The sequence below is a fragment of the Trachemys scripta genome, chromosome 7, assembly GCF_013100865.1.
Source record: "Trachemys scripta elegans isolate TJP31775 chromosome 7, CAS_Tse_1.0, whole genome shotgun sequence".
NCBI lineage: Eukaryota > Metazoa > Chordata > Testudines > Emydidae > Trachemys > Trachemys scripta.
In genome coordinates this window covers 83,667,372-83,695,366 of record NC_048304.1, presented here as the reverse complement: position 1 = coordinate 83,695,366, position 27,995 = coordinate 83,667,372, and the positions used below count along the sequence as shown (strand labels likewise).

General features: G+C 43.5%; 1 protein-coding gene across 5 annotated transcripts in view; it reads right to left on the bottom strand.

The window, feature by feature from the left end:
• Nucleotides 1-27,995, bottom strand: part of COL13A1 (collagen type XIII alpha 1 chain) — a 165,061-nt gene that overhangs the window by 32,249 nt on the left and 104,817 nt on the right. For all 5 annotated transcript variants that reach the window (XM_034775203.1, XM_034775200.1, XM_034775199.1 and 2 more), the window contains 10 exons: nucleotides 26,758-26,784; nucleotides 25,919-25,954; nucleotides 23,423-23,485; nucleotides 22,531-22,557; nucleotides 13,287-13,331; nucleotides 11,378-11,410; nucleotides 9,181-9,243; nucleotides 6,100-6,153; nucleotides 4,333-4,419; nucleotides 3,562-3,615 (listed from right to left, as the gene is read on the bottom strand). In XM_034775203.1, the coding sequence (XP_034631094.1) occupies nucleotides 3,562-3,615; nucleotides 4,333-4,419; nucleotides 6,100-6,153; nucleotides 9,181-9,243; nucleotides 11,378-11,410; nucleotides 13,287-13,331; nucleotides 22,531-22,557; nucleotides 23,423-23,485; nucleotides 25,919-25,954; nucleotides 26,758-26,784 (489 nt within the window). The remainder of the gene's footprint in view (nucleotides 1-3,561; nucleotides 3,616-4,332; nucleotides 4,420-6,099; nucleotides 6,154-9,180; nucleotides 9,244-11,377; nucleotides 11,411-13,286; nucleotides 13,332-22,530; nucleotides 22,558-23,422; nucleotides 23,486-25,918; nucleotides 25,955-26,757; nucleotides 26,785-27,995) is intronic.

Below are 27,995 nucleotides of genomic sequence, written 5' to 3'. Positions count from 1 at the left end.
TTCCCTGCTCTTTCCTTGCCCCAGTGGGGGATAGTAATTTGCTACAGACCTGTACCAGTGGCAAATTACTGCCCCCACACCTCATGCTGGCCAGCGCATTCAAGAATGACAGAGCCCGAATCTCTGCTCCCTCTCCACCTCTTCCTACCCACTTGCTTGAGGAGAGAGTAGCAGGTGCTCAGCTGCCACTTGCCTCTGAGCCCAAGGTCCAGGGCAGGCACTCAGACATGTGGGGATGGGGCACTCCTACTGCCACTTATGCCCCTGCGCAGGCCCCTAGCCTAGGCCCCAGTCTGCGTCTTAGTATATTGACTTTGACATTCCCTCTTCCATTGCTGATGGAATGTATTGCACAGACTAAAATGATAGTTCTGTGATCAGGAGTGCGGCTCTGAGACGTGACTATGTTCAGTCACGAAAAAAGAAGAGCAAAACGGGACATTGATTATGGTTACCAGTACTCAGGGCACGTCTTCACTACCCGCCGGATCGGCGGGTAGCAATCGATCTATTGGGGATCGACTTATTGCGTCTAGTGAAGACGCGATAAAATCGATCCCTGATCTCTCTGCCGTCAACTCTGAAAATCCACCGCGGCAAGAGGCGGAAGTGGAGTCGACGGCGGCAGCGGTCGACTCGCTGCTGTCCTCACAGCCAGGTAAGTCGACCTAAAATACGCAACTTTAGCTACGCTATTCACGTAGCTGAAGTTGCGTATCTTAGGTCGACCCCCCCCCGGGTAGTGTATACCTAGCCTCAGAATGGTCACAATACAGGGACCTTGGGTACAGCCTGTTGAGATGACAGGGGGAATGGTAATACAATCTAATGTTCGGGGGCACTTGAAATCAGAATGTGAAAAACACACCAGGAGAGGTGGTTCAAGCAGGTAGTACACATTAATGAAAGCAAAGACTAGAAATGCCTTTATTGTTCAATAACATTACCAGGGATATTTGTCAGCTTTTCCTGTCTAACATATCTCCCACCACCAAATAGCAATCCAAACTAGCAGTGTTTAAAATTCTCTGTATTGAGAAGTTTGATACTAGACAAAACTGATTGTTTCAGGTCAAGGAGATGAACATGGAGTGGCCAGCTAGTATTTTGTTGGTGATGAATAACACTAAAGTCTTTGATCCTCCTACAAATTTAATTCTTTATCCTTAGACATCCTATCCCATTGGAGCACTGATTTACAGCCAGAGTGATGCTCTGTGCTTCAGCTGCCTTAACAGGATTTTCATGGACAATTCCCATTGTGTATGTGGCCTTTTGTAATATTCTTTTAAGAGAAGCATTCTTCAATACTATGACGTAGACACTACATACAAGTGCCTTGTACATGATAAGCTGACATCTTGTTTGAACTTCAAATGAGACTGTAAAGCTCACATTTCAGGAGCGACCATTAAACAGAGTCACAAGTGCTACATCATTATGTTAGGAGGTAAAGCAAACAAGGATTAACTGATTAATGAAGATACAGCTTTCCAATCGAAGAGACCCTTCTCGCCTCAATACGTATAGCCCCCATTTCTTTTTCTTATTTCAGGATGTTCAGCCAAAAACACTTATTGTTGTAATTACAGCTGCTTTTTGTACTTGCAGTGTACAACCTGGAGTGACTTTAAAGAAGTAGTTACTATTTCAGCATACTAGAGGGATCTGGAAAAACATATTTTTGAGCTAAGTTTATGCCCTACTATCACCATTCCACAACACTGTCTAGCATATTCTTTATTCAGCACATTCCCCCAGAAGCTGCTTGTTTGAAAAGATTGTTCAAAGGACTAGGTCAGCCAAGGGAGACCCTATAAGCCTTAAAATGTTGTACATCTCCTATTTTCCTAACCCTTTAGTCCCAGTTCTTGATACACCTCTTTTGAAAGAAGCACTTCCGCTGTGCTGCAGTGGTACTGAACAACATGTTCAAATGGATTTCAGGAAGCACCCTGCCGTCCTGCTAGTCCCATCAAGGTCCCCCCTGCTCTGACCCACTAGATCCCTCCCCTTTCCTCCCAGATCCCAGGAGCCCTGCCTTTCAGCCCTCCTTGTCTCACTAGCATAGTGGCCAACATTTTCAAACTACTTTCAGGGAGCATCCTGCCCCTCCACTCCCCTAGTCCCACCAAATGTCCCCACTGCATCCTTCCACCCCCCCTCCACATCCCCCAAGCCTCACTGCCCCTGCTCCAGCCCCACCAACACCCCCACTGCCACGCTCTTGCTCCCCCACTCATACCTTCATTCAGTCTCCCTGTCCCCCCGCCCAGAGCCTTGTACTCTGGAGCATACACAGTGAGGCAAACAGAATTACATGACCCTGCCCTGGCCAGGCTATAATGAGCTCAGCCGTAGCAGCCTTTGGGAAGACAGGCCCACAGTTACACCTGGGGAAGTGGAGACAAGACATTCACTCTTGTCAGGGTATTTGCAGCAGAACAGAACCATGCAGCCACCCCCCCCCCCCCACCTGTCCCCAGTCCTGGGTCTGGAAGGGGTGTTAGCCCTCCTCTTCCACCCAAAGGCCTGGGGAGAATGGGGCATGATCCTCTCCCCCCCCACCTAAACTACAACCCCCCTGCTGTGCTGAGTCCCAGGTTGAGTGGGAATGTTCCCCTCTCTGAACCCCTCATTCACCCCCTCTCTGCTGCAGCCAAGGCCTTGGGAAAATGGGACATGAACCCCTCCTTGATATATTGTCCAGCCACCACTTTGCACTGCTTCAGCTCTGCATCACCATCACACCAAATCTACCTCCCTGCCCTGCCATTGGCTGCCAAACCCAGCCAACCCCGCCCCTCTTGCACTCCCAGTGCCAGAAGCAGAGCAGAAGTCAGCCTTATTACCCAGAATCTTGTGCATCAGGTGCACATGTGCCTCAGCCTCCCTTGCTGACTCAGGGAGAGAGAGACTGATGTGTGTGTGTGGCTAACGCACATGATTCTGGGCAATGTAGTTTTATGGGGGCGATAATATTATTCAATCGGGAGTCAGGAGTTTTGGGTTCAAATGGGAGTCTCCCTGACATATTGGGAGAGTCAGTCAGTCTGGCTACAATCCTTTCTTTTCCCAGAGCCTTCTCCTTTCTAGCTCCACACTTCTTATCCTGGGTTTGTTTCCTTCCCCCCATCCCACCAATCCACAGCTATGGATGACCACCATGATGTCATTGCTCCTGTATTACATAACTGCAGTTGCTAGGTGTGGGCTGGTTGGCCAATCCTCAGAGTCTCCCTGCCTGCTCGGGCATTCCCACTGCAGCTTGTTTGCCTTCTTCCTGCAAATACGGTTGCACCTCAGACCCAGGCTTGTGTGGGCCTGTTGATTAATACTGCTCTGATTGCTTTGGATGTGCAGATCCTGCAGAAAATGTTGTGTGTACTTGAGAAAGTTATTGTTTCTTTTAATGACTGGCTGTGGCCATCAGGTATAGTTTAAGGGAGGTTTTTTGTATTGTGAAACAATTTTCCTATTGCCGCACTGTAACTGAGCTCCCTGGCCTGGAATCCTCTGCTAAGCCATAATTCCCTATTGTGCTTTCCTCCTCCTCTGTACCTTTTCCCCCTGCGGTCCTGCAATGCCAGTCTGGCCAATGTCACCAGCTTCCCCCTAGGAAAAAAGAGAAAAGCAACAGATTCATATAAATGAGCAGAAAGGAGAGATTCTAGCAATTGCTGTGCTGGGATCAGCGGTTAGACCTGACAGCACTTCAGACAGGAAGCATTCCACTAGCACAGGTAGACCTGTCATATCCAGATTTCTTTTAGGAGTTTCAGAGCACTGGGGTGACTTCCCATTTCTACACTACCCATGGGCTAAGGGGCTACAAAGTGAATGGGTGGTATGAACTGGGACCAATGGGTCATCTCTTAACTGCACTGTGAATGGAACTAGTCCTAAGTGTCCTAAACATCCTCTGTTATCAGGTATGGTTTGAGGGCTGCTAGTTCTCTAGGCAGGAATACAACAGGAGAGGAGGTTCCAAGTCCTGATCACAATGTTCACCCTGTCCCAGCTGCCATCTATGGCACCAGATGCTGGCAGTGATTCTGAGGGACTGTTTGCTTACAGACCCTATAGGGAAATCATTTGAACACAGGTAGTTTTTTTTCCCCAGGGAATGCAGTTCATAAATTTTCTGACCTTCAGCATTTAAAATAACAAACTAAAGAACTCTGCAGGAGCTGGCTAGCTTATGAAATCTCCACAGTGCATAATTACAGCCAGTGCAGACAAATGCAAACTTCAACCCCTTCCTAAATATCCTGAGCTAGGTACATTCTCATGCAAAAAGGAAACAGACTTCATTGGAGGAAAGAGACGCACCTTTGGTCCTGGAGGCCCAGGTAGTCCCGGGTGTCCGGGTTCCCCTTTACCTCCCCCGAGTGCATTGCCAGCATCTCCCTTCTCTCCCTGGTTCAAGGAGGAATAATCCACTGTCAGTTAAATCAATTTCTCATTCTGTAACTTCACGAGCCAGGTTGTGGTTTTGGGATCGGGGGAATCAGGACAAGGTTGATACTGAAGAACCTGGCTGCATTTTACTTAGTTGTTTACTGGTGAATTTTAAAGCTGAGAACTGGAGACTGATAAAACTGGCTAGAGAGGGGTTCTCCCCATGCCGCTGCATCTGGAGTTGTAGCCCCTCCTGTTACTGGACTTCTGTGCCTGTACACAGTTCTGCCAATGCAGTTCATGCCTGACTCCGCACGTGAGGAGACATACTCACACTGGCTCTCATCGATATAGAAGGTAGCCATGGAAGCATGAGCAGCAGGAGGAGCTAAGCTCCCTGAGTACCCACCTACTATCTGATGGGCACACACCCAGGGAGGCTAGCCCCTCCCAACACTTGTGATGCCATGGCTACACTATGTGAGCTTGTGAAATTGGACCCCCAGCTCCAAGTGTAGACACACCCTCAGTCAGCAGCGTGTTGGCAACATTGAAACAAGGGGCTCCCTCAAAAATTCTCCACCTCAGTCAGTGACACATGTGACATGGCTTGAAAAACACCCCCAATCCTCCCATCATCATGCACAAAATACATTCATTCCATACTCTTCCTCCGGCCCCAATCCATCAGTCCTTTCAGCCCCACCCCTTTTGACCTGTTGGCACCTGTCCATCAACTCATCTGACAGCTTTGGAGACTGAAAGCCTTTCTGTAGTCACAAAACAGATACAGCATTGGCAGTACTAGCACAGGCTTCCCCACATTGCTCTGCCACTGTGTTTCTATAATGGCCATTCTAATAGTGCAATAGATCGGCCCATTCAGTCCATTGGCTCTCTGCTGAAGAGTTAGTGCCAGTTGTAATTGCATTTGGGGGCGTGTGTGTGACATGCACTGGGAGCTGTACAGAAACCACCCTCTTGTTTTATATACAGCATCGAATAGCCATTGGATGGTAAGGAGCATTTTAGTCGTCACTGATCTGGACTCAATTTGTGAGCCAGTATCCTAAAGATAAAAGGATTTGTATTCTCCTGTCAATCCCCTAAACCACTCATTCCTCCTTTTCTGTAGACCAAATGTATCACTGTCACAGGCAGCTGTGTCTCCAGTGCCATCAATGGAGTTGCACCCAGTTAGACCAGCAATATGTTTGACCCAAAATGTTTTATTTCCGGTTGGATCCCAGTGTTTTGTTTGGGTTGAAATAAATCAAATTTTCACGCTAGGTAGCTGGGTATTTTTTTAAAAAGCTACATAACAAAATGAAAATAACGCTATTAATCTAAATCAAATGGGATCCAGCTGCTCTTGGGACTGGTCTTGAAACTGTCAGCTTGCAGGGATTGAAGAGGGGGGTACCATAAAGGTAGGGTGAGAAATGTGCTGTGTTCTTCCTGTCGACATGGAACTGGCCATGGAATCATGTTCATATTATCTGCAGAGCCTGCCCCTCTCTCATCTCTAGGATAGTATTCAGTGTATTTTTGTGTGTGTGCATATATATATGTGTAAGCGGGTATGCAAGCACATGTGCATACAGTTTAGGTAGTTGTGTACACGTGAGTGCAAGCTTCTTTGTTAGAGGAAGGAAAATGGGATGAAAAGTGTGGCAAAAATCAGAGAACATTACAAACCTTCTGTCCTAGGAATCCAGGAAGTCCGGGATCACCAGCTCTTCCCTTCTCCCCCTGTTGGTGAAAGACAGAAATGGTCAGGGGGTGGCTTTAAGGGCTTTCATTACTTGTGGGATCAGTGAAAGTGCTACTGAATCCATAGACCTCATTTGATACAATACAGCAAACATTCCCAAAACTCTTCTTTTCCCTCTGGGACACCCTTTTAAGAGGCAGCCAAGGTTTTCTCCCTGCCTTCAGTACCTGCTCAACTGTGTCATCATTTTCTCTTATCTCTGACATCTTTTCACCTTATGTTTTAGAAAGCCAGTACGTGCTACTGTCTGATCCTTTCTATGAAACTTTTAGCATTTAAAGGCCACTGTACAATGGTCCCCTACTAAGTTAAAGGTCATTTTGAACTTTAAAAACTGCACTTTGATTATGTATTGTCCTCCTTGTTCTAACAGCCAAAACTCAACAAACTCATTGCAGATGGGCAGTGCTTGGTGTTGTTAATTCACACATGCTCCTTCTGTAGAACACATGGGTTGTTGCTAGTCCCTTTCATGCAGCAAATGAATGTTTGAAAGTGAATGCAAGATACAAATGGTTGCATGGAATCAAGTAAGAGAGACATTTTCACACAAGATGCTATTGGGGTAACTCCGTGGCTGGTGTCAATTGTCAGAGGGAAAATTACAAGGTCAGAAGAGGACTAGACAGGCCATCCTTGTCGTGACCCCTAAGCTGTCAAGCAAGAGGAGTAGTCTGACTGAACTGAGTTGTGAGAGGTATAATCAGATTCTGGATAAATTCCACACTGAAATGAGTAAAGGACAGACACAGACCACCCCATGGCTGTTTTTGTGAAGTGACTTTGTTTAGCTTGCAGTTATATCTTTTGTGTGCCTGAAGCCACTGGTACAAGGCACATCTCTTTGAATTTTTGTGCCACAATTGGCTCACTTACTGCCTTTTAAGTTCTGATTAAGATCCTGTAATAATCTGTCCACAGGATGCAAACTGTAAACCAAACCCTTATCTCCAGCATTTCCATACGTGATGAGCTGCTTGTACAACAGGCGCTATTTAAACAGCTGACAGGGTTTTGGTTGCTGTAGTTTACAATCATTTTAGTCTCTAAGAGAATGTCTCTAGTACAATAACACTTACCACTAAAGAAAAGGTATTTTCTTTCCAATTGTTAGTTCACAAAAGTTAGTAATTTTTATAGATGATGATGATGCCTATGATTTTTTTACTATGGTTTTTACTATGATTAGTCCCCATTTCCCTAACCTTTTCCCCCAATAGCATTGGATAATACTTGGTTTTAGATTTATTTAAACTCTTTAATTTGTCAAAGAGTAACTCACACACGAACAGTTACTTGACTGTATTTCTCAATAGCATACAGGTACATGGAATCTCTTTTAAGGTGGGTTAACTCAGAAGTTTGGTCTATAGACCCTTTCAAAGTATTTATACAGGACCTTAGCCTACAAGCATGGCTCTATTACAACAGCAAAATTGAAAGAAAAATTAGAGATAAGGAATTTATTTTTCCTTGCATGCATGGCTGATATATTTTAATCTTATAGAAAGACAAGTATATGAATTTCAACGGAGTTCAAGGACTGACATCTAACATGCAAGGTGCCTGCAAAAGTGTTCTGAGAAGGGGCATGCACTATATGGCTCTACAGGAATGAATTAAAAGAAAACTATCCTTGTTCTAGCCAACTCTGCATCCCACCTAAGACAGCACAGTTACCCATTTTACAAGACTCTCTGACCTCCGGCTTAGTATAAGTGCTCTGTAGCCTTTCATCCTTGTTAGAACATGTACCTTGCAACCACAAGCTAATGATTTTCTCCTTGGAAAAGCGAGAAGGGCCCAATGTGCTGGATTTTGTTTCCTAAGGAAAAGTTTGAATTATTGGCCATCTCTAGGATGTCAGAATATTATGATCTCCAGCCATGTCACTGTTCATATTAATCCACTGAGTCAAAGTGGAACACCCCAGTAAAAGGAAGCTGCTCTTACAGATGCAGACACATTATACTGTGTGGTGGAAAAGAACCTAAAGAGCAGACAACAGAAGTCAATAATTTAAAAAAACTGAATGCTCATTAGAAACAGCCATGGGTAACACCCCAATTCAAAGAGGAATGAACATACTCTCAGTCCCTTCCTATTTAAGGGACACATTTTCAATAAGGTGATATCCTTTTCATGGGCATGATTTGCACCTGCAAAATTTGTACTCCTAATTCAGTCATGAGTGCAAATGGGGTACTTCCACTAATACTTACCAGACTGCAATCACAAAGCAGGTGTTTAGAAGTGCAGATGCTCTGATTTCTACCTGCAATTCATTTGGCATCTGTACAACAGAAGGTGGGCCTTGGTCCATCTGGATATATTCATTACCCACAAAATCAGGCAGTTGGTCTTGTTAAATAATTACATTTGTTTGGGAGCAAGGGGCTTTTATGCTTCTTTGGCAGAAGGAATACTAATTGGATGTAAGGATTTTATTTCCTTTTCAGGATAATCAAAATAACACTCTCTCCTGAATAATCCAGTGCCCAAGACTCCTCTGACTCCAGCACTCTGCTCCTGTTATGTGTTCAGCATATCTGCTTTTCATTGTACTCCAAGAATCAGAATCAGCATTCATGTGCTGTAGTGAGAGGAGGACCCAGACAGAGGAACTTACAGAGAACATTCTGAGGTGCATACATGTTAATTAAAACATCCTTCCTGATTCTGGGTATTCAGATTCCCCATCATTTATTATTGCTGTAATCAAAAGCTACAAAAGCTTTCTCAAGAGAATGTTAATGCTCAGTACTTCATTCCCTTCCCAGAACGCACTCATTCTCCCTTTGGGTTGGTCTTTCTGTTTTTTGCAAGGAGGAACATACAAAGCACACTTCATCAATGAGATGAGAGCATCGGCAATGGTGTAAGATCATTCCACCACAAGCATGGAACTATAGCGCAAAGCAGTCCCACTTTAGCCTTGGCTATAGGGGAGGAGCAGGCCAGTACAGCAGTGCTAAGAAATCACATCCAAACACACATTGTCCTACCCTCTGTCCCCTTTTCCCTGGCAAACCTGGGGGGCCCATCATCCCTGCAACTCCAGGTTCTCCCTTGTTGGTAAGAAAAGAAACAGAGAATACATCTGTTATATGGCTGGTGGTCTCCACACTCTACAATATAACACTACAAACCTAGTCAAAGCTAAAACAAGAGGAGCCAGTTGCTCAGTTGTCTGAATTTACTGCCAAGTGAAAGAAATTCAGGGGTATTTTTGTACCATTTTTACTATTTTACACATATTGATAGGAGAGGGCATGAAACATCGGACCAATTTATACAGCATCTGCCAGAAGTGCAGGAGTGCGTCCCCAGCAATTCTCTCTGCAGCACTAGCATGTCCCTGGAAGGAGGCACAAGTGCTGGTGGGGAGAGGCAGCCAAGGGGAACAGGGAGAGAATATACTCTCCAGGAATAGCAGGTTGTCATATAGCCTAAGAGTCAAAGAAGAAAAGAAAGAGAATAGCAGGGGAATATCCCCCCCAGACACGAGCACTGAGTGACTAGGGAGGGAAGGGGACAGAAGATAGTCTAATTACAATATGGAAATCTCTCTCAGACATGTTTCTCTTCTGTTATGGAGAAATGCAACTCTGCTTTTCTGAAGCAGAGATGGCATTTTACAGAGGACACCAGGAAACTCCTTATAATTATAAGCTCCTGTAAACAAAATCCAGGAAATGCAGATTTCCAATGATTATTCCTTTAAAAGCAATATTTTTCTCGTGGATTTCCTGGCTTGCCCTGCATGGGGAAAAGATGGAAAAATACACAGTGAGAAAGAAAGAGAAGAGAGGGGACAGCCAACCCACTTCTAGATTAAAAAAAAGAGAAGGGTCATTTAAGAAGGCATCAAGCCAAAGCTGTGCTTTAGTTTGATTTCAATTTGAATTTAGATTTGTGGAAATAAGGGTATAAGGTCAAATTTAAAGGCATACTACAGACTTGGTTTTTCCTTTCTCTTGGTTATTCTTGTACATGGATATTGTTGTTTTTATCCTAATTTTGAAGGCATATGGTACAGCCCATAGGCTGAAAATGCCATTAATAAAAGGGAGGTAAGTGACCATTTTGAGTTGTTTCCTAAGAAATGGTTTTCCAGACCTGCCTGTTTAAAGGGTATGTCCCGGGGTCCTAGCAAGAAGTGTGGAATAGTCCCACCAGGTCTCTCACAATTTCAGAAAGCTTCTAGTGGTGAGTCACGTTGTTCCTGAGCTACAACTTGTACAGCTGTCGCTAGCTCTAGGGGATTCTGCGGCTATTGTTATTTCTAATTATTTGTATTACAGTAGCATCCAGAGGCACTAATCACAATTGGTGCCCTGTTGTGCTAGGCCTTGGACAGTCATGGAATCTTGGTGGTGACACAGTTATACCAGCCAAGGGGAGTGGGAGAGAGAGCCTTCACCAGCAGTCGAGGACAGTGCTTGTTGCTTCCAAGGTTTTTCATAGGCTGCTGAAGTTAGGCCCATGGATAGAGCATTCCATTGTTCCTTGGTATCGGTCAATGGGTTTTGGAACTCATCTGGGCTGTTTCAAGCCGGCTAATCTGGCTATACCTATCTTTCTAGGTTTTTATAAGGTTGCCTGTCACCGTGAAATCTGAGCACTGAGCATATACTAATGCAGAAATATATCTGGTTCCAATGCAGTGGAGAAACAGAGATATTAGTTGAAAAGGTGGGATCTAATAATAATAATAATTTTGTTTATTAGGAAATAAACGGAAGCTATGGAAATAGGGAGGTTCAAGTACTGTTAAGAGTGGGGTTTGAGAGGAGCTGAAACCAAGAGAGGACCATTGTCTCACAGAAAGTGAACTGAGGGACTAAGAGAACCGAAATCTTCGTACAGTCTCAGGGTTGGAACAAGTGTAGTTTAGCTGACCAGGGAAGGGATCAGTCATTCTCCCACTGGAGTTAGCATTTAGCTATAACATAGACAGGCCTAGCCTCTCCCTGATAAAAGGGATAGCCATTTTCTATATCTGCTTTAGCTTGAGTTTTCCCCTTTCTGAATTGGCAGGAGAATGAATGTATGTCTCCATTTTCTTTTAATCCATGGTTTTCCTACCATGAACTAATGGCCATCAGTCTAAGGCTGGAGGTTTCATCTCCTCTCATGGCCCTTGTCCTCTTTATTATCCATGACCTGTCCTAAGAGGCTGCATTTTAATGTAAAACTGACCTTCATCCCTGCAACAGCCATTCCAGGAGCCCCCTAGCAGAGAGAGAGGAAAGATGAGAACACTTGGTTTGAAATGAAATAAATATAAATATATATTCTTTAAAACAAAATCATCCAAGTAGGAACTTTAAATAACCTATGTCTTTCCTTTTTCAAAGCTCAGAAGAGACATTGTAACACAGTAGCTACCACACACATCCACCCTGATTCCCCAAGCTGGGAGCATCATTAAAATTACTTTCCCTATAGTAGTGCCTATGCTATCCAGAATAGCAAGGAGGCTGTGCCACCAAAGAAAGACATCACAGGGTCAACTCGCACAGAGGAAACAATGTATCCCTTCCCCCAGATTTAGGTGTGCTAATCTAGTGAAGTTGAACCCATGACCCCATAGGAGTAGTGTTGAGAAACTGATGAAGGAGACAATGTGAGGACCAAATACCTAGTTAAATGTTTGAATCCAGACTCTTATTAAAAAACAGTCCCCGAAAAAAATGTCCAATGACAACAGAAAGAGAAAATGTTCTTGTTCTTGTTAACCAGCATCATTCTGTTTTACCACAGAAGACATAAACTCGAGTATCAGATTTACAGAGGAAATCTGTGAAGTCAGCTATCACCAGCAAAAAGACTCTCAAGCACTCAGATTCTTGTGGCATTCTGCACGGCAGAGCAAAACACCACCAACAAATTATGGACTCTAATCCCACCCCGGAAACTGAGATTGTTGTTTATTGGACCTTTGGGGCAGGTGCTCCTGTGGGTACGATTATATTTCCCTCAGTGACAATGGTGCAAAAGCAAAACTTTGGCATCACTCCCTTGCTCAGACTAGATATTTTTGTATTTTAAGTGTTAGTGCTAGTTAGATCCTTGTGAAAATGTTCAGTTATGAAAGCAAACATGAGGAGTAATGACAATCTAGGAAAGGAGGTGGGGGAGAATGAGATGAAGCAGGGTTAGAAAGTAGCTAACAGGAGGGTTTGGGGAACTAACGTAGCAGATGAGAGACAAAAAGAAGGAAGAGAATGAGTTCATAACTGGGAAGAGCTTGGAAAAATTCAAACAAGGAGAAGTGTGAAGCAGGGGAAGGGCAGGATCATACCTCTCAACTTTCTGAAACAGAAATCAGGGACAAAGCTAAAAAACACAAGGACAGAAGATGGAAATCAGGGATTCTATGTAATAAAAGGGGGGAAAGCATTCAGAAATGTATCAGAGGTGAGTAGTTTTTAGTAAATATGGGCCCGAGTCATGAAAGGGATCATGTACAGATCATGTTTTGGGGGTTAGATTTTACTGAATTGATGCGATTCCCATTCCTTATTTTTCTACTTTAAAATTGTAATGAATAAGTCTAGTGATCTTTTCCAATATTAATTTCAAACCTGTAACACATACACACACTGGCTCCGATTCACCACTGCATTCTCCATTTTTATATTGGTGTAACTTCACTGATTTCCATGGAATAATACATACCTAAAACTGGAGTTGGCAGGGGTAAATTGGGCCCACTAGATACATGTTCATAGTTTATAAAGTGGTGATATCTTACCAATACTAATTAGTGGTACTTCTCACTAGAATAAAGTATTACAGGTCTGATCCTGGGAGGTGCTGATCTCAGTGGAATAAAGGACATTCAGCATCTTGCAGGATTAGACCTCAAAATGGGAAGTAGCATTGGGAATAGGCATGTCATTTCTTCAGTAAAACTTTTCTCCCTTATTATCCCTTTGATAAATTAGGCCCTATGCTTTGCATTTTAGAAGCGGAAAGAAAATGATAGAGAAAGTGAGAAAAATCATTGTAGAAACCAAATCGGGGCCATCCCTGAAAGTCAGGGACAGTTGAGAGGTATGGGCAGGGTCAGGTGGACAAGCTCACTCCATTCCTTGCAGGATACCTTAGCTCCATGTTTTCCTGGCAGCCCTGGCATGCCCCTCTCCCCCTGGAAATGGAATGAGAAACAAAGTTGAGAGGGAAAAGCATGAGATGAGTCTTCAGGAGGGTCTGTGTTAGTGATCTCTAAAGCAGTGGTGGACATTATATTTCACAAGATGTCAAGAAGTTCTTGTTAGGGAGGCCAGAACCCCCTTACCCCGACTCCTGCTTTTATTTTCAACAAGACAGTTTCTCTTAGTCAGAGCTTCTCTTGTTGGGTACCTCCTAGCATCTGGATGGAACCAGGAGGACTGCATTGCCATGTTCTGTCTCAAAATGTTACTCCTATTACGGTGGTAGGACAATGTGAGCCAAATTGTTTTGTTACATCAGTGATATAAATGAGAGCAGAACAATGAGAGCCTTATGTTTAAACCTTGCATCTGCTGCCCTGAAGAGCTTTCTAACACCCAGTGCCAGCTCCTGCGCAGTACATGGGTATGGAAACCATTTCTTTATTTCCATTGCAGGATCGGTACTGTGTACACATCACAATATCTTTGGGCAGAAAATTCAGAATGCGATATACACAATACACTGATCAGTATCCCTATAATTATATAGATTTACCCCAGGACAAAGATAAACCTAAAGCCTATAATCACCATGTCAGGCAAAAGCTGGGGCAGACAAAAATGCCTTAGCCATACCCACTAGGTCAACAGACTTGGGCTTTGTCAGATCAAAATGCGTTGATGGGTGCTTCTTTCTACTTTTGCAAGTGTGAATTTTTGCTCTTCATGTTGTCAACCCAGTACTAAAAATCCTAAAGTAAAGGAAGAGTATGTTCCTAGCTTTAGCTTTTTTAAAAAACAGGCAGCAGGTTTAAAACAAACAAAAGGAAGTATTTCTTCACACAGTGCACAGCCAACCTGTGGAACTCTTTGCCAGAGGATATTGTGAAGGTCAAGACTATAAAAGGGTTCAAAAAAGAACTAGATAAGTTCATGGAGAATAGGTCCATCAATGGCTATTAGCCAGGATGGGCAGGGATGGTGTCCCTAGTCTCTGTTTGCCAGAAGCTGGGAATGAGCGACGGGGAATGGATCACTTGATGATTACCTGTTCTGTTCATTCCCTCTGGGAGACCTGGAATTGGCCACTGCCAGAAGACAGGTTACTGGGGTAGATGGACTTTTGGTCTGACCCAGTATGGCCGTTCTTATGTTCTTCTTCCTAACTCCTTAGTTTATCCTGCCAGTTTGCAGTGCTGAGTCTTGTAGATGCCTTTTTGTGGCCTAATGTGTCCATATTTAATTTACGTGGCTCTTTGTCAAATTAATTGCTGAGAGGTTAGAATTACATTGCATCGTGCCTGTGCAGGCAAAGCAATCAGGGGACTTCTTCAGGAGCTGCTGAGGTTGTAAATCTGTTTTTAAAAAGTGCAGGCTTGTCTACATGAACATTTAGGTTGCAGCAAGCTGGGGTGTGACTCTACCCCACACTACCCTGCCACAGACTAACTGCCCATGTGGACCCTGCTGATGCACATAAACACTTCATTAATGCACTTTGATCTAGTCCTTTTTGAATGGGACTAGATCAAAGCACATTAACGAACTGTTAATGTGGGTCAACATGGTCCACGGGGACAGTTAGCTGTGGCATAGTCACACTCCCACTTGCCATTAACTAAATGTTCATGTAGACAAGTCCTGCATCTCAGTGCTAAACAGACAGAGCTGGCAGGTCTGCTCTGTCTGAGGTGGACTCTCTGGGATGTCAAGTAGTACAAGGTCCTCAGGCCCAGATTTTTAACGGTATTTATGTGCTCAGGCAGACTTATATTGGTATAACTGCATTGCTTAGGGGTGTGAAAAATTGCACACCCCTGAGCGACATAGTTATACCGACCTAATCCCTGGTGTAGACAGCACTGTATCAATAGGAAAGCTTCTCCCGTCGACATAGCTACCACCTTTCGGGGAGGTGAATTAACTATGCTGACGGGAGATGCTCTCCTGCAGTTGTAGTAGTGTCTTCACTAAAACACTACAGTAGCGCAGCTGCACCACTGTATGTGAAGACAGGCCCTCAGTGTTGCAAGATCTAAGTGACTTAGGAGCCTAAGGTCACGTCTACACTATCCTTTATGCTGGCAAAACGTATGTCACTCGGGTGTGAAAAAAACACCCTCCTGAGCAACATAAGTGTCGCTGGCATAAGTGGTAGTGTGCAAAGCACTATGTCAGCGGGACAGCTTCTCCGGCCAACATAGCTACTGCCGCTCCTTAGAGGTGGTTTAATTATGTCGCTGGCAGAGCTCCCTCCTGTCGGCACAGAGCAGCTACACAAGCAATCTTACAGTGAAGCAGCTGCATCAGGACAGCTGTGCCGCTGTAAGGTCTCTAGTGTAGACATAGCCATGGTCTCTTTTTCAAAAATGATGTAGGCACTTACAACCCTAAATGTCAATGACTTTCAATAAGACTTAGGCTCTTAAGAGCCAGATTATTAAAGGTATTTAGGCACCTAACTCCCACTGATTTCTAAGAGAATAAGGCACATATATACATTTAAAAATATGGCCCTTAAGAGCTTGTCACGTCTGAAAATGAGACCTAGGTTCCTAAGTCACTAAGGCCTTGCAGCACTGAGTGGAGCAATGCCTAAATGCCTTCAAAAATCTGGGCCTCAGCCTGACTTTCATGCTGCCACGTACATGCTAGCATTTTCACTGCCTTAAAGCGCCCTCTATCTAAAAAGATAAGAAAGACAAAGGGTGGGAGGGAAAATAGGCATGAAGGTAAAGTAACTTGCCCAAGGTCACCCAGCTGGTCATGGGGAGAGCCAGGAATAGTACCGACGACATCTCTTGAATTGTACCTCAGTGGTCTATCCACTAGCTCACACTGCCTCTTAACAACCTGGGTGGGAACTGTGAAATTCAGCCCACACTTCTGCATCCCAGACATCAAGACAGTCTATGTAGCTTTAATGTTCACTACATAGCTGATATTGTTTGTGATACATGAGACACACACTGGCTATGGATATTAGCACTCCTACCCCCAAGACAAAAACTGGAAGAAAGTGAGTTTGCAATCGCTGACACAGGATTCATGTATGGTCTATGGGTCACAAGTGACGTAGCAAGGTGTCCACAGCCAGCAGAAGGCTCATGAAATTAAAGCTTTAATTTAAACAATGCCATTTTCATATGCAACTAACAGTTAATACAGGAAAGGAAATGGCTTTCATGACATAAGCTTTTGGAATAGCATGCTGAGCAAAATGGAGGAGAGGCAGATTTGTTTCAAAGATAAATTTGGAAAAGTTACTGTTTCTTCAGATGTAATCTGGATTGGAAGAACTGCACTGACACCAGACTTCTCTTAACACCCCAGCAGAGGGCAGTGCAAGACCTCAGTCTAAGAACCAGAATTTCCAATAATGTGTTTTAGTCCCATCCACTAGCAATCCCTCCTCCTGCCCTCCTCACCCATCTTCAGGTCCCAAGTTGTATGGAGCTTCAATGTTTCTAACGGTGAAATCTGAAACCTCCCTCAGATCAGTAGCGGATCGGAAATCCCAGATTAAGAAGCTGCCTATTGCTGGTGTTTAATGAGCCAACCACATTCACAGACAGTGGTGAAGCTCTTATTTAACTCTCTCAGTATCTCCCTCAAAAGTACTATGTGATGTTTTATTCAGCAGAATGTTCAGTGTTGCATTAACTTATTGGTATAGCTGGAAATTTCCAGGTGGGCCCAAGCATTTATAATATACTGATCAGTATTAGTATTGCTTGCAACTATGGGTATGTCTACACTGCAATTAAAAACGCATGGGTGGCCAATACCAGCCAGAAGTGAAAGTGGGCCTGTATGGGCCAGTACAGTGTACTAGTAAGAAGTGGTCGCCGGTACGGGCCTATACATAGCCCACGTTAAAGCGCTGCTGCCCCTTAATGCGCTACCCCTTTTGCCCCCTCCAGGGCTGTCGAGGAGGGGGGCAAAAGGGGCAGCTGCCCCAGGGCCCAGCGATTTAAATGGGCCTGGGGCTCCCAGCCGCTGCAGCAGTGGTGGCAGTGGCTGGAGCTCTGGGCCCTTTGAATTGCCGCCGCCTCACCCCCTTCCGGCGGAGGCCCGGCCCCTTCCGCCTGAGGCCCCGCCCCTTCCGGGGCCCCGGAGCCAGGCCCCCATACCGGTCAGACTTTTAAGTTACTTTCACCTTGGGCTCATGGGGCTCAGGCTAAGGGGCTGTTTAATTGTGGTGTAGATGTGAGGTGGGAGGGTCCCGGAGCTTGGGCTGCAGCCGGACCCCGAACGTCTACACTGCAGTTAAAGAGTCCCTTAGCCAGAGCCCCATGAGCCAGAGTCAGCTGGCATGGGTCAGCCATGAATGTCTAATTGCAATGTAGATACCCCCTATGTGTCAGCACTGAATTGGCTGTACCCATTATCCAAATGGGCCTCTTTAAGTAGCTCGCATGCCATTCTTGAGCATATTAACCTCAAACTTCTGCATATTAACTCAAGGAGGGACTCTGGGGAACTGAAGACAGCTATAAAATCAAGGAAAGAGGAAATTCATAAAAGCAGAAAAATAATTTTTTTACCATCCTCTTTTCATTTCCTTACTGCTCATCTGTCATTTTAGTTTCCCGATTCAACACTTGATATTTAATTAAGCCACCACAAGAAACTAGTGTGATATGGGGCCAAGTTCCAGAAAAGTATAAAGCAGTGGGTGTTCAGTGTGAATAAAATACTCTGTTATAGACTAGACCCTCCACACCCACTCTTTTGAAATGGAGAGATCACAGTGGAAATAACTACCAACCCTCTAAAGTGCAATACACGTGAATGGTAATATATATCGATGCAAGAAACTTTACTGATGCAATAATAAGGATGCACAGTTAAATTAAAAATAGTCAGGATATGTAAACATTTAAGTTTCTACAGCAACACTAACATGGTCACCTTGCTCATATAAATATTTTCTGTTCCTGTTTTTGTGGATAAATAAGACATTTAGTAATAACACTTAGTTCTTATGTAGTGCTTTTTATCCATACAGCAGGAATCAGCAACCTTTGGCATGTGGCCCGCCTGCGTAAGCACCCTGGCGGGCCGGGCCAGTTTGTTTACCTGCCATGTCTGCAGGTTCAGCCGATCGCGGCTCCCACTGGCCGCGGTTCGCTGCTGCAGGCCAATGGGGGCTGCAGGAAGCGGCGCGGACCGAGGGATGTGCTGGCCACCCTTCCCATAGCTCCCATTTGCCTGGAGCGGCAAACCACGGCCAGTGGGAGCTGCGACTGGCCAAACCTGTGGACACGGCAGGTAAACAAACTGGCCCAGCCCGCCAGGGTGCTTACCCTGGCGAGCCACGTGCCAAAGGTTGCCGATCCCTGCCATAGAGCTCAAAGTACTTTACAAAGGAAGTAAGTTTCATTAACCCCACTTTGGGGATGAGGAAACTACAGCACAGAGAGATGAGGTGACTTGCCAAAGGTCACACAGCAGATAAGCGGCAGTGCTGGGAACAGAGAACAAGTCTCTTAATGCTAAACCTCATGCTCTGTCTACTGGGCAACAATGCCTCCTTGTATTCTTTATATCATACTGTATATCCTATAAAATAAACTGGATGTGCAATGTGGCAGCAAGAACCTTAACTTTTGCATTTCCTGAATTTAAAAAAATGTTAACTATGTAATGTTAACATTGCACTAGCCTGTGCACATTTGTTCCCTTTGTGTATTCAGTCAGCTCTGCCAACTGATGTGGCAAAAATAAGATTCTTTCCTGCTGTCAGCCCTGCAAAACCAACCCAGCTCTGGGAGAGTGAACTGGATTCTTTTCTGGCTTGCTCATCACCAACAGAATTGTTAACTGAGCTCCAACTGCAGGGCTACCTGGGCAAACCCACCGTGTTCAAATTATGCCCTCACTTATACCTGAAGGAAATAGGGTCATGCAGGTATAACTAAGGGTCTAATTAAAGAGGAATGAAGTTATACAGGTGCGCCTAAGAGCAACATTGGCCTGCAGAATCTTTATGACTGGGAATGGTGCCCAGGTCAGAAATAACCCAGTTCACTTTCAGATCCCAGGTTTGCAAGGCTGGTAGTTAGAATATGTGTGTGTGTGTGTGTGTGTGTGTGTGTGTGTGTGTGTGTGTATAAACTGAGCACACTTGATCTGGAAGCCACTGAAATGTGATAAATATGGAAGCCCACAATACCATTTTACAATTCCTCAAATGGCACTTGTCTCATATAAATGTGGCATTAGGTGCCATGAAAGACAGGACATTCTCCACAGCCAGAGTTTAAAGAAATGGATTGCAGCTTTTCTCATGGGCACAGAAAGTACTTGCCAGTTTCCATCTTTTGGCAGCTCTACCCTTCCTTCCCTTGCCTTTCATGTTATCAGCCTAAACACACTGAGGGTATCCCTAATAACGGAGAGTGCCACATTCTGATTAGCTCTCTGGCAGTGTTGGGTTGTAATAATGAACCCCTAATTAAAACAAAGAAAACACTTCAAGCTTGGATCCTTGTTCAGGAGACAGAAAATTATGTGGTTATTGGCTTCCTTGCCTGTAGCCAGTTGCTTCCTACTCTTCCTATTCTCCTGCCTCTGGGAATGAGGAATACCAATTAAAAATAGTTATAAGAAACTTCCTAAAATAGATTATTTAAGTTAAACAGAATTTGACAGGAAAATATATATGCAAAGGGCCAAATCCTGGTCTTATCAGTACCACTGATAAAACTTGTATTGACTTTAATGGGGCTAAGATTTAGTTCAATGCCATGGAGGGAAGAAGGGGGGAAGAAGCAAAGTGAGACACCCAGATTCTGCAACAAACATTGTAAGTTGTGGGAATGTAAAGTGAGAGAAGGTAAAATGTAATAAGGAACAAATGCTCAGTATGCAACCAGCTACAAAAAGGGAGCCTAAATGTTAATTTTAAAGAGTTGACGAATTAACAATATCCTGGGCAAATTCTGATAACTCGAGTCCAACTGGGACCCAAGCTACTTCTGCACAAACCTGTCACCATTAATGAGGTTGCACATGTTTAACTCAGAGCAGAATGGTTTGAAGGGGAAAACAGCAAGGACCTTCCCAAGCCCCATATAATCTTCTTTTGTAAAGAAAATACCTAGAAAGAAGCTACTCCAGGAGGACAAACACATGCACTGTCTGAACATACATTGGTTGCTGATTTACTGCTAGTTTGGGATCTCATGCTCTGCTGTTATTCTTATTCTTCGGAATGGGGAAATAAGAGAACCCAGAACAAAGTGAGAATGGCCGTAACAAATGGAAGAGTCTTAATAAACAGGGATAAATTGCACTTGGGATGGGAAGGTGGCCCTTTAGAACATGTATTGATGATCCCATTCCAAAATGTGTTGCTGGAGGGTTGGGGGGTGGGGTGGGGTTTGCTCAAACCTCAGGAACCTGGGTTGAATAAGGATCATAAGAGCAAGGATACATTTCCTGGGTCACAATTATCCGTCGCTTTCCAATGTAAAATGTGGAGGTTGCATCTATGAATGTGTGTGTGAGTAACTGACTAAGAGAGATCACTGGAGAGGTTTGAAGAAGCTTTCCTTTTTATGGCACAAAAGAAGATAACATATTGGCTTGCTGAAATATGTAAATGACTAGAGAGAAAGGTTACCACATTTCTCTCTCCATTCCATGCAGTCTGCCTCAGACTAGCAGCTACCACTCCCAGTCCCCCTCCTTTTTTCTATTGCTGTCCGAGAGACATCAGGAAATGGGAAGGAGAGTTTGTGATAAGCTCCTAGGATCACAATACAAGACAGGCAAGCGATCAATGCAATTAAAGTTGACAAAGGGGATTAGAATGTTTGAGAGGCCGTCTCAGATTTGTCATCTGTTATTGAGGGGTTATTTTAGTCTGAAGTTGGGACCAGGCAATTTTGGTTTTGGTTCTAGAAACTGAATCAAAGGCCTATTAATCCATGTACTTAGAGTGCATGAGGAACAGGTGACTGATAGCAGTGACACAAGTGAATAAAAACAGGCTTGGGACCTGAATTCTACTTATAGCATTTTTCCTCATTTAGGACCATATACTTCCCTCGGTCATCCACAACTCATTCTACCTATTAGTTTAAAGAGAAAGCATACAGTTGTTCAGAACCCAGTAATTTCATAGCTCTTAAAACCCATCTTCTATTGGTCTGATTCTGCTCTCATTTACATAAGTGCAAATCAGGACTAAGTCCATCAAAGTCAATGAAATTACACCAGTGTAAGAATGGATGTGTGGAAGGATCTTGGATTACATGCAGATGTTGTTTATGAGTAGGATCTGCATAAAGCAATGATTTAGGCGATCTATTCGGTGTTGCTCTAGTTGATCTTAAAAGGAAGATCATTTGTTACTGTAATATACAGCTATTAAATGGAGACCCCATATCCCTCAAGAAGACCTCGTTAAACTCATTCTAACACACGAGAGTATAGTTGAAAGGAACCTTTAGTGCATTAGAATGATAATCCCCCCGCAAAGGGAAAATTTATGTGGGTGCATTTGTTACATGATAAATAAAATGTATTTCACATAATAAATATTTTAAATATATATGTCAGAGTTAATGTATGTAAAATATTATAAAACAGGCCTCTTTTCATTATATTTAAAATATATGGTATGACACAATATGCTTTGACTGTTATGAAAACGGCCAATGTTGTAAAGTTTTAAAGTCTGTATTGAGTAATATATTTTAAATATGTAGGTGCAATAAATCTTAATAAAATAGATAACATATGGGCAGAAAACCATGTTAGCCTATAAAAAGAGCTGTCCAGCCTAGAAACAGAGGGAGACTGAAAGAATAGTGCCAAACCTCAGCCTCAGAGTTGCAGAGCTTGGGTAGATTTGATGTGTCAGCTAACCAGACTTTATGAGGAAACCCCAGCCCATCCCTTCAAATACAGAGATGTAACAAATCATTAGTAAACTTCATAGTCAGAGAAATTCTTTGGTAAGAATCAAATTCCACCAAGTGGCTAAAGACAGCTTGTATTGCATGTGCATAAAAGAGCCAGGACATGGCGTGTCTGCTTGTGATTAATCACAGCTCATATGTGTATTCCATCAAATATCCAACAGGTCTCTCTCAGGCCCAGCTCCCGATTACAATACAGTGTTCTGAATAGCAACTTGTCTCTTAAAATATGGTAGAAAACCATGTTTCCCAAGCCTACCTTCATGCCAGTATCCCCCTTTTCACCCTGTGCAAGGAGAACAGAGATAGAGCAGAAACATAGATAGACATATTGAACAAAAAGAGAAAAACAGTATAATGTTAATAGCAATGACAATAGAAAGTAATTGATAGAGCTTAGCTTATGAGACATGCATGCTGTAGCTGCAAAGAAATGACCGAAGGATAAAGCACAATGACTGTAGCATCTCGAGGGCTGACTTCAGTTCATCCTTGCATACCGATGCAAGACAATGTATAGAGGAGAAATGGGTGCATGAGAACATTCTATACACACATAGGTGATCAGTGTCTATAACATTCATCACTATCCATTGACTGGGATTTTTAAAAGAGCCAAAGGGAGTTAGGTACCTACATCCAACTAACTTTTAATGGAAGTTGGATGCCTTGCTACCTGAGGCCCCTTTGAAAATCCAAGGCATTTTCACTCAATCACCTCCAGTATCCAAAGCTAGAGGTTATATAAAGGAGCAGCTCCACTAACTGCCAGATCTGTCATGTTCCAGCAGAAGATAATGGTCTGTGCACATACAAGTAATTACATTACAACATCTACAAGTGACAGAGCACATTGGAGCCTGGCCCTGGTTCCAGAGAGCAAGGAAGCATTCTTGCCTTGAGGCCAGTGGCTGACAATTGTCCAGGCCCCATCTACAATAGGATCTTGTATGTCATCTAGACAGATTGTGCAAAGAATCTATTGAGTCTATCTAGACATTTATATCACATTGCTTACCACATTATCTGAGACTGTATCACACCCCTGTATACTTGCATTTCTGTAAAAGGGGCACATGTCTGGGTGGCAATAAGTTGCATTAAGCAGATGGAGGTACTGACTAGCTAAGAATTGTTAGTTTAATGGTTACCTTGGGGCCAATAGATCCAGGAAGGCCAGGTGCACCTGGTAGGCCAGCCTCACCCACCTCACCCTGAGAAGAGAAGCAAGGAAATGGAGGGAGAGGCAAACACAGTCAGAAGGAAGAAAAGGGGCCTTCAGTATACCAAGAAATATTAACAAAGATGTGGGGGAGGGAAGGATAGAGAACAGTCCCATAATACATGTGGCAACATAGCCTTCTTACCCTGCCCTGAAAGAGATGTTGCTTAGCAAGAAGCAAAGAAAGATGGAACACTGAGACAGTTCCTCACAAGTAGCCTGATTCCATCAATATTTAGGTGCTAGGAACACGTATTCCAATCCTTCATACAGTACATTTTATCCATGGCTGAAGTGACCATATAGCCACGTGTCCAGGTTTTTCACAACTTAGTGTCCCAGGAACTTCTTTTGGGTTGCCTGAAAAGTCCTGGCTTTTCATTTCATCAGTCATCATGTTGGGTTGCTGGTTTTTAATAACTAGAAAATATTTGTTCAGGTTGTATTGCTACATTGAGTAGAATTTCCCAAGCGTTTACCAAGAACAAGCAATCTAGTGGTGCAAGTATTCAATATGATGAAGTGTTTGTAGTGAAGATAATGACTGCATGACTGTAGAGAGTATCAAAGCTGTTCTTTTTGCTCAAAGTGAATGTTAATGACACTGGTTTGATGTTCAATTATAAACTCATTGAGAATGGTGAGTTACTGGAAAAAATCCTCCATTCTGAGAAACACACCTGAAAAAATCTTGAAAAAATATTTTTTTTTGCCTTTTGCCTAGGTATTTTATGACCTAAAACATGGTTTGCCACAAAAGTATCCTGGTTTTTAAATGTGAAGATATGGTCACCACATCCCTGGTGTCATAAGACTACCTTCAATACAAAAAATCAAAATGGAGGGAGAGATTTCTCCAAATCCTGAGTCTGTCCATTAGATAAGGGCAGTATAGAAGTTTCTCTTTCCTTTCATTGTCGACTCAGTGGGGAGGACTTTCTCCTCTGTGTTCATTCAATCCTGTGTTTCCTGCACGTTTCCCCATTAATGGATCCCAGACCTGGGATCACCCTTCTCATAGTATGAAAGGAATTCAGACCCCTTGCTTGAGAAATAAATCAACCAGGTTAACTGCCGTCCATAGGAAAAGATCCAGGTACAAACACCCACTAATATGCCATATCAGTGACATCCTCAGCACATTCAAAGGTTAAGAAGCCTCCTGAATGTCGCAGAGAGAAGGATGGATGGTTAATGAGAAAACTGACAGTCTGCTGAAAGAAGAAGCAGTAAATTTTGTGTGTGTCTGCAGGAATGGACTGTGATCCACAGGGGCTATAATTTTCATTTCCTGACATAACAAAAACTTCTCAGTTTATGCAGAACTAATTAAAAAGCTCTCAGGTCTTGCCACTTCACCCACAGAGCACCCATAAAACAACGTATAGATAACACAGTATATACAACTGCCAGTTGTTGGGAATACTCACTTTCCTCTTCTCACTCCCTCATCCTCCTTGTCAATATTTCTCCCCCATGATCCTCTTTCATTTCATTCTCCCCCCTCTCTGTCTGTCCTTTAAACTCTCTGGGAGGATTTAGCGCAGCTGGGGTAGGGCTAGCCACGTCTTAGGATGGGATTTAACCTCAGGGGAAGGCAGACAGCATTTCCCCAGGAGAGTATCTTTAATGTGCTGTTGGAGTTTCATCCGAATCCAGCTGCCTGGGAATGACTTGAATGAGCATATTCCCCTGGCAGCCTGGCTATGCTCCTCTCTGCCCAGCACCATCTCATTTTAGGGCTGCTCTGGCCACCTCTGTGCGCCATAAAACATAGGGAGTGCAAGTGCCTTGTACTGGGACAACTACCCTTTGGGCAGACCTTTCAATGCTAGAGATCCACAGCCCTGGGTAATACCAGCTTCTGCCTGGTAACCTGTGGCTGAATCAAACCTTCCATCATTTAGTCTGGAAAAAGATACATACCAGGGGGAATGTAAATGCCATAGCTTGTTCCAATGCCATTCAGACTAGGTGGGTGGAGAGGGAGGATGTCCACGCATGGGTGCACAAAATAAATTTCAGCCAGGAAGAAGTGACTCTATAGGGGAGCTTACAGCTTTTCCTGCCTCAGCCCCTCCCAGAAGAAATTGCTGCAGGGAAGTAGGTAGGCGTAGTGGCTATTGGGGATTTGCAACTATCTTCAGTACTCGGCTCTCTTAGCAGGAGTCACTGCAGGGAATGGTAGAGGAATGCCGGCTATGGGGGAGGTCAGGGTTCCTCCATACCCAGCCTCTGCCAGCAAGTCACTCATTGCAGGAAATGATGGAAGAGCTCTGGCTGTGTGTGTGTGAATGTGTGTAGTAAGGATGGCATTTCTTTGCTATTACACTTCCACCAGACTCTGGTTCACCATAATGCATTTTAAGATACTTGATCATCCAGTTGCTATGCGTGCCTCAGAAGTTTACCTCCCCCCTCTTACCTTCCTCCCATGGTATCCTTGAATTCCAGGGTCTCCCTGCAAAAATCAAAATGAAGACAAGCCGATGATGCTAGGCTGAAAAGGAAAAATCCCTGTCCGTTCCTCTGTGCAGATGCAGGAAGAAAAATAGGACACTGAGTGTGAAATTCACCCTTGTGCTAGAACCATAATGAGGCCTAGACACCATTTAATTCCCCCTGGAGCTCTCAAAACGGGGCTTATATCCTGTCTGAGTCCAATGCACAGGAGCGAGTTTACTCTGTGTGAATTACAACATAATAGGAAAGCTGCACCACACACTGCAAGGCACAGCATTTGGTTTTGCTTTCAATTTACACAGTTAATCTGTCCTAACGCTGCTTAATCTTACAACTCTGTCTGAAGTATCTCAAGGAAAGCAAATTGGGGATTTTTGCAGGCAAAAGAAATCTCACATTTTGTCAATGACATTTCACAAGTTTGGCAAGTAAAAATGGAAAATTTGGCAAAATTAGCAACATGGCTACAAAATAACTTCACAAAATGTGGTAAATGTTCTATGGTAAAGTCCAGCAAAGACATGGCTTGCAATTTTTTTTTCTCAATATTTCCTGATGATGACCACCTCCCTCAGACAAAACTTCCATTGAAAACAATAAGCCAGGAGTCTGGGATTGGGCCCTTAGTAAGATGTTTCAGTCTGGTTATGAACTTTTTCAGAAGTATTATGAAACAACCCTCTTTTCTCCCTCCTCCCCCACCTCTCCACAATGATCATGCCCAGCTTTGCTCACATCTATGCTAAGGGTTTTAAACTTCTTATCCTTGTTTTTGTTTACAGATGATGAAAAATGTCTCACCTTTGGTCCAGGGGATCCAGGTAAACCCTGTAGATAAAATAAGAACACACACTGAGGTAGGGAAAACTGCAAATATCTACAGAAGTGGGGTGGCGGTAATTAATTTTCTACTGGGACATCAATCGCTGCCTAGTTTGATTTTAAAGAGTTCATCACTTTAGAATGTCACTGCAAAAATTATTCTCATTGTCGAATAGATAAACTCTACGGTTCCCCATTTCAAGTAAATACCAGCCACGCCTCCCTCCCACAAGTACTATCCCAAACCACCAGTCTTTGTCTCAGTAAATTTGAAAATCAAGCTACTTTGCCCAACGTGTCATGGTTCCAGAATATGATCTGGTTTATTTTTCTTGCCTATCTTTAGCTCATTCCCAGCTCACTGTCTATACGCACTGGAGAAACAAAACCATCAAAACTGGAAACTGGTAGTATTCAATAAATGGGTAGTCTCTTCCTTACCCAACTAGGTGATCTCAAAGGTGTTAAGGGAGGGAGAGAGTTGATATGGACTACCTGTACTTTAGAATACACTGTTGAATAACAGAAAGATCCTTTCTTCATGGTGGAATGTGCTACTATCAGATTTCGAATAGAGCTGTTCTTTTCTTCATTAAAAAGGAAATCTACCTGTGTGGCATGCTACACATCTGAAAGTACTCTTTAGGGGCAGGAAGCATGGATTTTACTGAACATGGTTTTCTTTGACTTGCCTAGTAGTGGCAATATGTTAATAAGACTTTCAGAAGAAAGAGACACCAGTAGTTGTGCTAAATTAGAAATAGCCATTCAATCTGCCCACATATTAAGCATGAGGTACTATACATAGCATATAAATATTAATATCTAAAATTTCCATATGGCAGCTGCCCTTGTGATGTAAATGGTCCAAATGAGAAAGATGGAACAGATACCCCACATGTGTTCTATGGCCTGAATTTATAGTATTTTTGCCTGTTTATGGCCATTTAGACGGCTACTTTGGGTTAAAAGATCAAAAGTGGGGATTTTCCAAATCTTGAGTCTTCTGCCTGTAGATAACATGCACAAAGAGGCTTCTCTTTCCTCTGTTGACTGCATGTCCCTTTTCTGCAAGCATGTTTAAAACAGCTATTATAAAAATTTGGGAATGAAAGTATCTTTATTTCCTAACTACTAGGTGTCTGGCACACCAGCATGCCATGCTCCTCATTGTTAGACACAGGAATTGAGTAGTTGTTTCATGTGCTACTAAGGAA